The sequence below is a fragment of the Trichosurus vulpecula genome, chromosome 1, assembly GCF_011100635.1.
Source record: "Trichosurus vulpecula isolate mTriVul1 chromosome 1, mTriVul1.pri, whole genome shotgun sequence".
In the NCBI taxonomy this organism is placed as follows: Eukaryota; Metazoa; Chordata; class Mammalia; order Diprotodontia; family Phalangeridae; genus Trichosurus; species Trichosurus vulpecula.
This window is the reverse complement of record NC_050573.1, coordinates 363,622,016-363,634,430: the sequence shown is the minus strand read 5'-3', so window position 1 is coordinate 363,634,430 and position 12,415 is coordinate 363,622,016. Positions and strand designations below refer to the sequence as shown.

At 40.5% G+C, this 12,415-nt stretch overlaps 1 protein-coding gene across 6 annotated transcripts in view; it reads right to left on the bottom strand.

Moving 5' to 3' along the window:
- Positions 1-12,415, bottom strand: part of FHOD3 (formin homology 2 domain containing 3) — a 726,388-nt gene that overhangs the window by 55,669 nt on the left and 658,304 nt on the right. For all 6 annotated transcript variants that reach the window (XM_036756241.1, XM_036756258.1, XM_036756249.1 and 3 more), the window contains one exon: positions 778-936. In XM_036756241.1, coding sequence (XP_036612136.1) covers positions 778-936 — 159 coding nt within the window. The remainder of the gene's footprint in view (positions 1-777; positions 937-12,415) is intronic.

Sequence of the window (12,415 nt, the reverse complement as noted above, 5' to 3'; positions counted from 1 at the left end):
AAACAGGGTTAAGTGACTTGCCCAGGGTCACACAGCTGGTAAGTGTCTGAAGCTGGATTTGAACTCTGGAAGATGAGTCTTCCTGACTCCAGACCCAGCTCCTACCCACTGTGCCACTTAGCTGTCCCTTTAAAAAAAAAAGCTAACACTTATGTAGCAATTAAAGTCTTATGAAGAGCTTTGTGTATGTTACTTCAGTGGATCCTAACAACAACCTTGAAAGACAGGTGCTTCATTTTACAGATGAAGAAACCAAGGCTTTGGGACTTGCTCAGGGTCATCCAGCTAGCAAGTATTTGAGGCAGGAGTCAAACTCAGGTCTGTCTGACTCCAAGTCCAGTACTCCATGTAATGTACCCAGGGAGTGAACAGTTGAGATGAGATTCAAACTCAGCATCTGTGACTCTAAGTTCAGGACTCCTTCTGTTCCCATGAGAATTTTAAGAGCAACCAAAAAGGTACTTCTGCAATATTTCCCATATGTAATAAATGTATTTATTTATTTTTTAAGTCCAGACCAGTGATTTCAATGGTAGGGGAATTCCCAGTGAAGACACTCCTTCTACCAATGCACATCTGTCAACTTAAGGTCTTAGAGAGATGCCTAGTGCTCTAAGAGATCAAATGAGTTGACCAGAGGCACTCAGCAAGCATATGTCAGAAGTGGGATTTGAACACACATCTTTTCTGAATCTGAAGCTGACCCAGTGCATCATGCCTCTCCCATAATAAATATACCGTTGTACAGCCAGGTTGAAGTACCATATTTTCTCTTACCTCAATGCCTTCTTTGTTTAAGGCATACTCATCGAAATTCAAAATGGCAATCTTGATTGTCCTCGGAGGGGGTAACACAGTCAGACCAATGTTAATAGCATTACTTCGCTTGGAGTCCAAAACAATGATTTCTTGTCGTTTTCCATCTGCAGCAGTTTTCTTAGTAAGAAAATAAAAGGAAAAATTCAAGATTAATTCATAATCTTTGGTTCTGTGTGCCTTTCATCAAGGAACTGTTAAAAGCTAAGCCTTTCAACTTACTACTCATTTAGGGAGGAAAACAAAGGGCTCAAAGCCAGGAGAGGGAAAGCCTGGCTACTGACCAGTATGAAGAGATCAAGGAGTCACAGTGTGGGGAGCCAGCCAAGCATGGGTCAGGCAATGGAACTTTGCAAGTCAGACACATTACAAAATCAAATTGATTTTCCTTTAATGGGGGAAAGTGAATAAATTGTAATAGTCTGTAAGAAAAGGGCAAATTCTGTATTTCCAAAGCAGTACTAGAAAACAAAATTAAAACCTATAAGGGTTCCCATGATGGGTATTGAGAAAAGTGCTAGCATTTGCCTTATTTGGCTCTAGATTTTCAGGGGACTCACATTTTTGTTTGTTTGTTTTGGAGGTAATTGGGGTTAAGTGACTTGCCCAGGGTCACACAGCTAGTAAGTGTCTGAACGCAGGTCCTCCTGACTCCACTAATCTAGCCTAGTATTTCTAAGAAATTGGGGGTATTCCTGAGTAGCTATACTGCTCTTGAATGGAAAAGGAGAGGGAGAGTAATGTGTAGGGGCACAAGGCAGGAAGAGACAGAGATAGAAAGGAAGAGAAGGTAAGAGAGAGAGCAGAAGGGGTCAGAGTGTACAAGTTGATGCTCCTAATTCGTCTTGATTTTGTGAGGGGGTTACTCTGAAAACAGACCTAGAAACGCTTGGCTAATACTTCTTGTCTATTTGGGCAAGTCCCCTAAGGGCTGGATTTTTGTCCCATCTAGGACAAGCCCTTGGCCACCTACCTGCTGGGCTAAAGGTTAATAATGGTTAGTGGTCAGGGGAAACACAATCTGACCACACTCCAAATCTTTCCTTAAGGGTAAAGGGCTGACCCCCAAACCTGAAGTCTAGGTGGTCTGGCACCGGAAGAACACTCTTTGGAATGGCTTCCCCATTGTGGGAAGTTGAATTTCCTTCATCCCTTGATTCTTCTGGTAATTGAAGGTCTCCTCCCCACCTTGTTTATTTGAGAGAGGAATAGTCAACACCGACACAGACAGCCAAACGCTCAGGAAGGCCTAGCTTGCAAGGACACTACAATAAAATTTCCATGACAGTATCATAACACGCCAATTGGAAGGCCATGATTAGCAAATGGAAGAAGGAAAAAAGAGAGGCTTCCTTGGTGCCACGACTATGAACAGTTCTTGGTTCCCTTAAGTGCCATTTTCCATTCCTACTCAACCAAGCCATTTGCATATTTAAATGAAGAAGGTTGATTTTGAATTCTTTGAAATGTGCTCATGGGGGAAGAGGTCAAATTACTTTTTTCAGGAAGGAAAAGCTGAAAAGTGTTTCAGCCCTTGGGACTTACCAGGGCAACTAGGTCTTAAGGGAGGGACAGAGAAGCTTTCCTGTGAAGTCTGGCTGCCAGTGTTTCGAAACAGTTAAATTCCAAAAGAAATGTGGTTGTGCATGATACTCAGCTGGGACAAACTGCCTTCTTGTCTTTTAAATTTTTTTTTTAAATTAAAAGAAATCCCTAAATTCCCTCTTGTTCATGGCATCAAGTCTTCTACTTGAGACTCAATGACCTTAATCATCTGCCCTGACCCCATGTCATCCTGGCACTTTCAAGACCAGATCTGAGCTTCCATTTCACAGGATCACAGAACTTGGAGCAAAAAAACCCAACCAAAACCAATACCAACCAAACAAAAACTTTAGTGATCACCTAGGCAGTGTACCGGGACCAGTTAAGATACTTGGAAGGAAAATACAAACAGGAGAGGTGGTTCAAGAGAGAAAAATGAGATGTTGATATGGCAATTAGCTGCTCTGTTCTCTGAAACTATGAGCAGACAGTTCTTTTATACGTCGGGGTATTCATTCCAGGCTCTGCCTAAAGGCCTCTCGAGGGACCCATTTTCTCCAAAGGAAAGCCATTTCCATGTCTGAATAACTGTAATTGTCAAGAGACTTTTCCTAAACCTGCCCCTCTGCGACTTCCAAGCATTGTTGCCAGCTCTGCTTTCTGGGGTGAAGAAGAACAAATTTAATCCCTCCATATGATAGCCCTTCAAACACTTGAAGACAGCCAAGCTTCTCTTCACCAGACTAAATAAACATCCCCAGCTCCTCCAAATTATTCTTGTATGGTATATCACAAGGTCTTTTCTCATCCTGGTCACAATTATCTGGATACTCCTCAATTGATCAATGTGCTTTTAAAAAGCTGCTGCTTCGAACTGAACACACATTCCAGATATGATCTGAGCTGTAAGACCTTCACTTCCCAAGTCCTGGATCCTAGGCCTCTCTTAATGAAGCCTGATTTTTGCCTTCTATGCAAAATGTTGACTTGTACTAAGGGTACAATCCGTGGAAGCACCAAACGTTTTTCCCCCTAAAGAATTCTTTTGTAACTTCATGAAGCTGACTTTTTATCTCAAGTGTAAAACTTTACATTTATCCCTAATGATTTTTATCATCTTATATTCTATCCATTGTTCTAGCTTGCAGAGATATTGTTGTATCTTGTCCCTGACAGCCATCAAGGAGGAATGGCTAGAGCTGGACTCCCAGTCAGGGAGATGGAGTAAAGTTCCATCTCAGAGAGATAATCGCCTTGGGCAAGTTGAGGAATTCTCTCTACCAGCAGGTTCTGAGGTGAATCACAGGTGCAGTCCAAAACAAACAGACAAAAACTCCCCCAACTGATACTGCACTTTAGAATCAACAGAGGGTTTTCTTCACAATAACCTGAGAAAGGAGGTAGTACAAATAAGAACATCCTCATCTCACAGACGAGGAAAGAGGCTCAGGGTGTCTGTGGCTTGCTCAGAGTCATGAAGCTACCAAGAGGCAGAGACAGAAGTGGAACCCACTTTGCTCTACATCACAGTATCTCCCTTTAAATGTTTATTTGTTTTAGTAGGCAGAAACAAGGAGTCTTCAGGAAGCTAGATATTAGTTTAGGTAGCTAGGCAGTACAGTGGCCACATGGTATCTAGAAGACCTGAGTTCAAATCCAACTTCAGATACTTGATAGGTTTGTGACCCTGGGCAAGTCATTTAACCCTTGTCTGCCTCCATATTCACATCTGTACAACGAGGATAATAACACTTCTTTTCCAAGCTTGTTGTGAAGATAAAATAATATTTGGAAAGAACTTTGCAAACCTTAAAGCACTGTATTAATGCTTGATATTAATTAAAGGGTTGTTTTATTTTTTTGAAAGCAAAAAGGAGCCAAAGTTTAGTCAGCAAAGTAAATGACTTTTACCTATCCCCAGTTCCTTGGTAGCAGTTATTTGACTTATAGGCATAGTATTCAGGAAGAACTAATCTTTAGAGGGCATAATTTACAAATTCAGTCCTACTGGGGGGCAGCTAGGTGGTGCAGTGAGTAGAGCACCAGCCTTGGAGTCAGGAGTACCTGAGTTCAAATCCAGCCTCAGATACTTGACACACTTACTAGCTGTGTGACCTTGGACAAGTCACTTAACCCCAATTGCCCTGCCTTCCCCCCTCCAAAACAAAAAAAACAAAACAAAAACAAATTCAGTCCTATTAAGTGACAGACTTGTCACATGGAGTAATAGGAATATTTTGTATAGAGCACAAACAGGATAATGAATTAGGGTTAGGAATATTAAGATTAGAGAAGCTACAAAATTAGAGTAGGCAGAAATTGGGAGACTTTAATCACTCTCATAGACTAGTACAGTACCTCGTTGGGAAGAAATGGAGACATATGGGTTTGGGTCAGACTGATTAATCATTACTTCCAAGAACAGAGAGTTTTAGGGTCAACATGGAAAGGAAACATATTGGACTTAGATCTGAGAAGTTAACAAGGACCTTCCCCTTCTGACCTTACACAGTACTTTGTTTTAAAACACTCTGATGCACTTATTTAATATTGTAAATTACAGATATCTGTATATTTTTGTTCTTTGATCTTCTACTAGACTGAAAATTCCATGGGGATGGGGATTGTGTCATATCTAAACTTTGATCATGTTAAGCATCTAACACATGCTCTGCACACAGTAAGCACTGAATAAATATTTGGTGAGTGGAATCGAACAGGAAATATCTGCGGGTGAACTATTACTAAATAGGGATTATAATGTAATTCAATTCATAAACTCCCAGTACATTAGAGAGCTACTCAATTTTAGAGAATGGAGCTTTGACTAATTTGGACATTGGGGTTATAGCATTTAGAGCTGGAAAGGCCCTTAGAATGAAGCTAGTCCACTTCCCTCATTTTATAGATGAGGACACTTTCCCAGCAGGAAAGGAGAATAGTTAAATAAAACTCATGAAGCTTGGAGACTATTTAAAAAAAGACCTTCTTGGAAGCCTGGCGGTGGCAGAGAGGGAGAAGGAAACATGTGCTAAGAATTAAGAGTACCAAAAGCTCAAAAATAACAAATCAAAACATTGAATAGTTAAGTGGTAATTTTTTAAAAAGCCTTTTTTTTTTAAATAAAAAGATTTCCCAAGTGAGAAGAGAGAATTCCCTAGTATGTGGCAGGTCAGATACATATTAAGAAACAGGTAAATTAAAAATGAATTTAAAGAGTTGGCACCTTGCAAGGAAGATGAGAATAATAGTGGCTCCCATTTGGATGGTGATCCCAAAGAGCATCAAGGGGCTTCTCACCTCATTCTTATGGTGTTGGAGGACCACTCGTCCTCCATGGAGATCGTGGATTTAGAGCTGGAAGTCACTTTAGAAGGCATCAAGTCTAGTCTGCTCATTTTACAGATAAGACAACTGAGGCACAGAGAGGTTAAGGAACTTGCCCAGGGTTATATAGCTAGTATTATCTGAAGCAGGATCTAAACCCAGGTACTCCTGACTCCAAATCCAGGTCCCTATTGATTACATCAGAGGTTCTCAAAGTGTGCTCTGAGGACCTGTGGGAATCACTGAGACCCCTTCAGAGTCTCCGCAAGGTCAAAGATATTTTAACTTCTAACATGCTAAACATTGATAGATACAGCCCACATTAACAGTTCTTTGGGGGATTCAACAATTTTTACAAGTATAAAAAGGTCCTGGGACCAGAAGGATCAAGTTTGCATTGCACAGCCCCATAGGCCTGAAACACAAATAGCAAAGAGAGAATTCTTTGCAGGCTTCAATGAGAGAAACGTTAAAGATGAGAAAGTCATCTTTGTTGTTTATAGGCTCGAGGTATGGATTAAACCATTGCAAAAGCAGAGGATTCTAACAAATGAGATGAGATCAAATCACAGGGATTGGACATGCTTGGGACTAAATCTCAAAGCTTTTGAGTTGGCTGTCATGAAGGATAATCAGAAATCCCACAACATTTTCTGTAGTGCCAGTGGCAAACATCGTGGGTTTGGAGTCCCTGGCGTCTTTTAAGATTTAGCTCAAGCATCACCTTCTGCATGAAAAAGTAAAATGTAGGATACTTTCAGTGATACAGTGGAAAGAATACTGGATTGAAGCCCAGCTCTGGAGTTTACTGTAATAATCTATGCAAGTCTTATCTCTCTGAGACTCAATTCCCTCCCTTGTAAAATAGGGGTAGTATTTAACCTTTGCTGGACAGTTATAAGGAAAGCACTCTGCAAATCTTAACATGCGAGATAAACGTGAGTTACCAGTGCATTTAGTTTTCCTTTTACTCCTTACACAGGGGTTCTGGGAAGGGAAAAAAAAGTTTCTCCTATGCCAAAGAGGTGAAATTCTGAGATGGGGGGTTATCATTATGATAATGGGAAGCAAGGTGGGAGTGACTGGGGGTGGGGGCAGAAGGGAAGAAAGCAACCATTCCAGAAGCAGTATTTCTTTAATTTCAAAGCTTCCACTCTCACTTCTTCTCTTTTTAATCTCTCAGTTTCTTGTATTTCTGTACCCCATTTTCCACTTTGGGTACCTCAGTTCCTTCTACTACTCTACTTCTGTCACTGACGAGATTGAGATTATAGCACAGGTCCCATTTTTAAGATTCCTCCCATGTCTGAAGTTCAGGTAGCTATTCCTAGATGAAGTATGGTGCCTGGTAGAAGTGGCACAGGCATTACGGGGAGGCTTACTTCAGGTGTGGACAGATCAGGGAAGCAGATATGTAACACTCATACCTGTAATATGGAGAAGGATTGGACTAGAGTACTTCCTATGGAGTTGGGCATGGGTCCTTTGGCTTCTTGAGCAGGTAAACATGCTCTGGCCCCTTACCAAAGAACACAGGAGATCAGCAGCTTTTGGATCATTTTCACGTGCCCCTGTGATTGACTAGGGGCTGTGCCAAAGAAATGGTGCCTGAGCCAAGAGGCTACCTTGGAAGAGGCTTGATGCTATCTCTCCTCACTTCTTACAGCCCAAAGAATGGATGACTTCATCACTTACTCATCAATAATTTCTGACACAGCCACCAGTTGTGAGGATGCTTGAGGACTAACCAGGAGCTGTTGGTTGAGCATGTTCTTTAGCAAGGGGCCAAAGTATGTGTCCTAAGCCAAAGTATGGATGCCTAGCTCCATGGGGGGGGGGGTCCAGTCCACCTCCTCCCACCTACCCTACCCCACTCATAGATTTTATTTAAACAACAGTGCTATAACCAACTACTTTATTCTATATTTATACACCATAAAATGCCACAGTTAGGGTTAAAGGAAATAAAAAGTTCTTAGGACTAAGTTGGTGCCCTCTTAAGCTTTTAAAGTATTTATTCGTTAATCTTTTTCATACCTATGGTAATTCTTACCTAAGACTCTGGCTTCCTTTAAATCTTACTAAATTCTCACTTGCTATAGGAAGCCTTTCCCAATCTCCCTTAAATTTATTAATTTTGTTGATTGCTTTCAATTAATGCTATCCATAGCTTGTTCGTACATTTTGTTGTTGTTTGGTGTTTTGCAGTTGCATCCAACTCATCATGATGCCATTTGGGGTTTTCTTGGTAAACATACTGGAGTGGTTTTCTATTTCCTTCTCCAGCTCATTTTACAGATGAGGAAACTGAGGCAACTGCTAGTAAGTGTCTGAGGCTAGATCTGAACTCACGAATATGAGTCTTCCTCACTCTAGGCCCAGCACTTTATCCCACTATACCACCTAGCTGCCACTATGTTTTTACATAGTAATTTACACTTTTCCCTACTAGACTTTGAGCTCCTTCAGGAGGGACTATCATGGGACTGACTGTCTTTTGCCTCTCTTTGCATCCTCAGCATTTAATAAATGCTTGTTGACTAACTGATCTATCTTAGGTCCTTTTCATAACTTTTGGCATCTTCTAGTCCAGCTTGCCCTTAGCTGATATTCAGGATTATAGTTTAAGGTCTATCTAGTCACACAAAGTGTACTGACTCTGGTCAGCTAGGTGGCACAGTGGATAGAGTTGATTTAGATCCAGGAAGACCTGAGTTCAAATATGACCTCAGACACTTACTAGCTGTGTAAGCTAGTCACTCTGGGCAAGTCACTCAACCCTGTTTGCCTTATAAAATCAGCTAGAGAAGAATATGCCAAATCACTCAAGTATCTTTGCAAAGAAAACCCCAAATGGGGCTCATTCAAGTATTTTAGAATTTCTTTTTAAAAGAGGTGCCTCACCATAGTCCTTATTAGAAAAATAAATAATTTCTCCATCTTATCCAAACAGTTTGTTAGAGGGGTCAGTTTCTTCTTCTTTTTATAAATAAATGTATATTTATATATTATTATTTATTCTTTCATACTATGATAATCAAAATTAAGCAACTTTTAATATAAGCCCTGGAATCACTCAGGATAAACCAAAATCAATATCATATTCCAGCCCTAGCCCCCCCTTTTGATCCAGGCCTGTGATTTCATTGACATAGTGTGGTTTGTAATTCCTAGTGCAATGAATTCCTGGTGAAGAAACTTGTGCTACCAAGGCAGATTGGCAAATGTTCTACAACCTAGTCTTAGAGAGTTGCTTAAGGCAACGGGCAATTAGTCATTTGTCCAGGGTCACACAGGCAGTGTGTGCCTAGAGACTTGAATCCAGACCTTTTTCCTGCCTCTCCCATAGCCCACATGAAAGGTCCAAAAGAGGAGAAGTCAGAAGCCTGCCAATGGAGAAAAAAAATTAATCTGTTTTTCTGCCTGCTCTCATCTCTTGGAGGATTTAATTCATGGCTGGTTTGCCTATGAGCTGGGAATGAGCTAGTCCCCTTTGAGGAGAAGGCGGCCTTTTCTTTTCCCTTCAATAGGTATAAAAGTTGCCAGGGGGTGGGAGGAAGGAGTGTGAGAAAGGGGAATTTACTAGCCATCCATCGGGACTTGGATTTACCTTGTATCTTAGCGCAAGGTGTTCCTTGGGAGTTGAATTTCTGTGTTTCCTTTGTCCTCTACCTTCTACTCCTCCCTGTCCCTCTCTTCCAACTCCATAAGTCTTAGATCTCACCCATTTAAATCCCACACAAGAAAACAGAGTTAATAACTCTGAAGTTTGTGCCAGAAAATCTGGGTTCAAATCCCAGTTTTGCCACTAGAACTGTGAGCAAGTCCTTTGAGCATTTGAGTTCCTAAAACCCTGAAAGTTAAGTGACCTGCAGCAGATCGAGGGGCCAGTATGTATGAGAGGAAGGAACTGAATTTTAGGCATCCTGACTGTGAAGCTGACTGTCCACTCCATCATCCTGCCTCTCATAATTAATTCTATATAACATAATAGGATCAGAAGAATGACTGATTTGTGATTCGCCCTGGCATAGGAGTCTATTGTAAGGAAACTTCCTTTACCAATTCAGGTCAGTACCTCCTTTGCTCTCTTAGCTGTCTACAGCAGAGATGTCCAAAATGCAGCCCGCCTACAAGCACAGAAATCTACACAAATGCTTTAGTAAAGGAAGCAGAGCTACTCCAGAGCTCTCACTAAAATGGCAAATCAAAATATATTGTCTATTGTTTCAATAAAAACCTAAGGTTGGACAGCCCTGGTCTACAGGAAGGAGAGGTAAAAATCACCTGCCCTGGGTCATATGGGCCAGTATGTATTTGGTGTAACTCAAACCCAGGTTCTCTATCCACTTACGTACCACACTGCTTCTATATAGCATAATAACATAGAAGAATAACAAGATGTAAAGACAAGTTTATTCAAAACTTTAAATGTAGAAATATTATATAAAATAATATTTGAAATCTAAACTTTTCTTCATAATTAACACAAATGCTAGTTTTCCAGGTAATGGTGAGAATAGCTAGCTGTTTTTATTCTTTAAGAGATAAGAGAAAATCTATAAAATACTGTTTGGATAAAATTCCTCTGTACATCTAATTATGCTCAATATTTAAGGGCTTCTGCCACCCAAAGTTCAAGTTAAATTACTTATCAGGTGATTCCTACTTGTCATGTAACTGAGTCCTAGGTTTTAATTGTAAAGTCATCAGCACCAGACAGCCCTCCGCCCAGACCCAGTTAACACACAATTTCTTCTCATCTGGACCTTAGCTGCTTCCACTTGAGATTTGTCTCCTCTGAGACACGGAATAGCTGAGCAGCATTACTCAAACTCAGAATTCTAAACTATACTTTAGACCAGCAGTAGAGATGCAAAATAATGAAACCCAGGATACTGTTTATGTCTTTCTGCAGAGGAAAAAAAAGTTGCATAGAATGTTAGAGGGGGGGAGGGGCCTTAGAGATTTTCTACTTGAAGGCTCTTGTTTTACAAATGGAGAAACTGAGGTTTAGAAGTAAAGTGACTTGTTCAAGGTCCCAGAGCATTACTCAGGTGTCCTGACCCCTTGCCCCCTCAACCCTAGATTCTTTCCATCCCACCAGCTTGTTTTAAAGTAAGCTTACATTCTTGCTCTCTTTTTTCTCTCTTTCCCTCCCCTCCTCTCTTTCTCTGTCTCTCTCTCTCTGTCTCCCCTCCTCTTTTTCTCCACCCCCCCAATATCTAAACTGACAAGACAAGAAGCAATATGCAGATCCATGTTCCACAACTCATTCAGACAGAAAACTACAAGGGACATCTTTGTCTTCTTATCAGTTCTACTAGTTCATCATCATAATCTTTAATCTGACAAATCAGCTTCCTTCTTTAATGGGGTGGCAAACAGGTGGGGAGGGGGAGATTGCTTTGATGATTATAATCACAGCCCTATGACTCTCTCTTGGTGTAAGTTTTCTGCCCTAAATTACAAATGACTCCCCTGTGTTATATGCTGCCACGTGAAGTCTATTTCATTTTATTTTTGTACACTCTATTGTGTTTAATAAAAAACTTCTTGTGAGCCAGAATTAGGAAGTGGCTGTTTATAGCTGTGTTTTATGGAAATCACAGTTAAGGATTAGAAACAGAAGTAAAATTGGTCACATCTGTATCAAGTAACACATGCCAAAAAAATGGAATCAAGCCTTTAGGATAACTTTCTTTTTGTTTTAATGCGGGGTAACTTTAAAATAAACTTCACTTAATTTTAATTTCATCTTTCTTTTCCATATCCTTAATCAGCACCTACCCATCTCGGCTACACCAAAAAGTAGTGAGCTGTGTTTTTATTTCTAGTTGTGGAACATCTTGGAATGAGCTTCAGTAAACTGTTCTATATATTATCTTAATCTTATATTTCTATTCTAGAGCTGAGATATGGAATATGATCTTAGATTACAGGCATTGAGTCATAGTGTTAGAAGAGATCTCAGAGTTCAAGTAGCCAACCCCCCACCTAAAGCATGAATCTGCTCTATGCCGAAGAGCTCGTCTTTATTGGAAATGTAACTTTAACCCAGCAACTTTTTAAGATACATTAAGTACTGATAACTCTTTTCCTGACCTGTCCTACTAAAAGCCGTGTCCTAATGAGCCCAAGAATGCAGAGTATTTATATGGGCCACATACACAGGGTTTCCTGGGGAAGTCATTTAGTCATGCTTCTTCCTTTTAAAAAAAACAAATAAAGTTTTATGTTTCCTCATCACCAAATGGTTACTTTTCTCTCCTCTTCCCTACCCTCTGCCAAAGCTAGCTTCTTCCCAGGAACCCTCGTTTTCACTAGTCAAACCATTTTTCTCCCTAGAGTCCAGAGGGATTTAATCCCCTTAATAAAAGGATTTGTTCTGTAAAACTTGGACTCACTCAAAAGGCTGCATCCAAGGATATAGAAGGGCACATGTGGCCTCGAGGCCACAGGTTTCCCACCCCTGAAGCCTGGACCAATGGGAATCTAAGGAAGCACAGTTAAATAAACTGGCACAATAGAAAAACACCATCTAGATGACACCCATACTGATTAAGCTAGTGGGTTAAGGAGGCCAAAGTTTTCAGTTTGATCTCAGTAATAATCAATTCATTTTTAACAACTAAAAATATTTTCTATAGCCACAGATGTATTCTTATTCCTAGTCAGTTATCTTTTAAATAGAGTCACTTAGAATTGGGTGAAAAAGTGGGGTGCT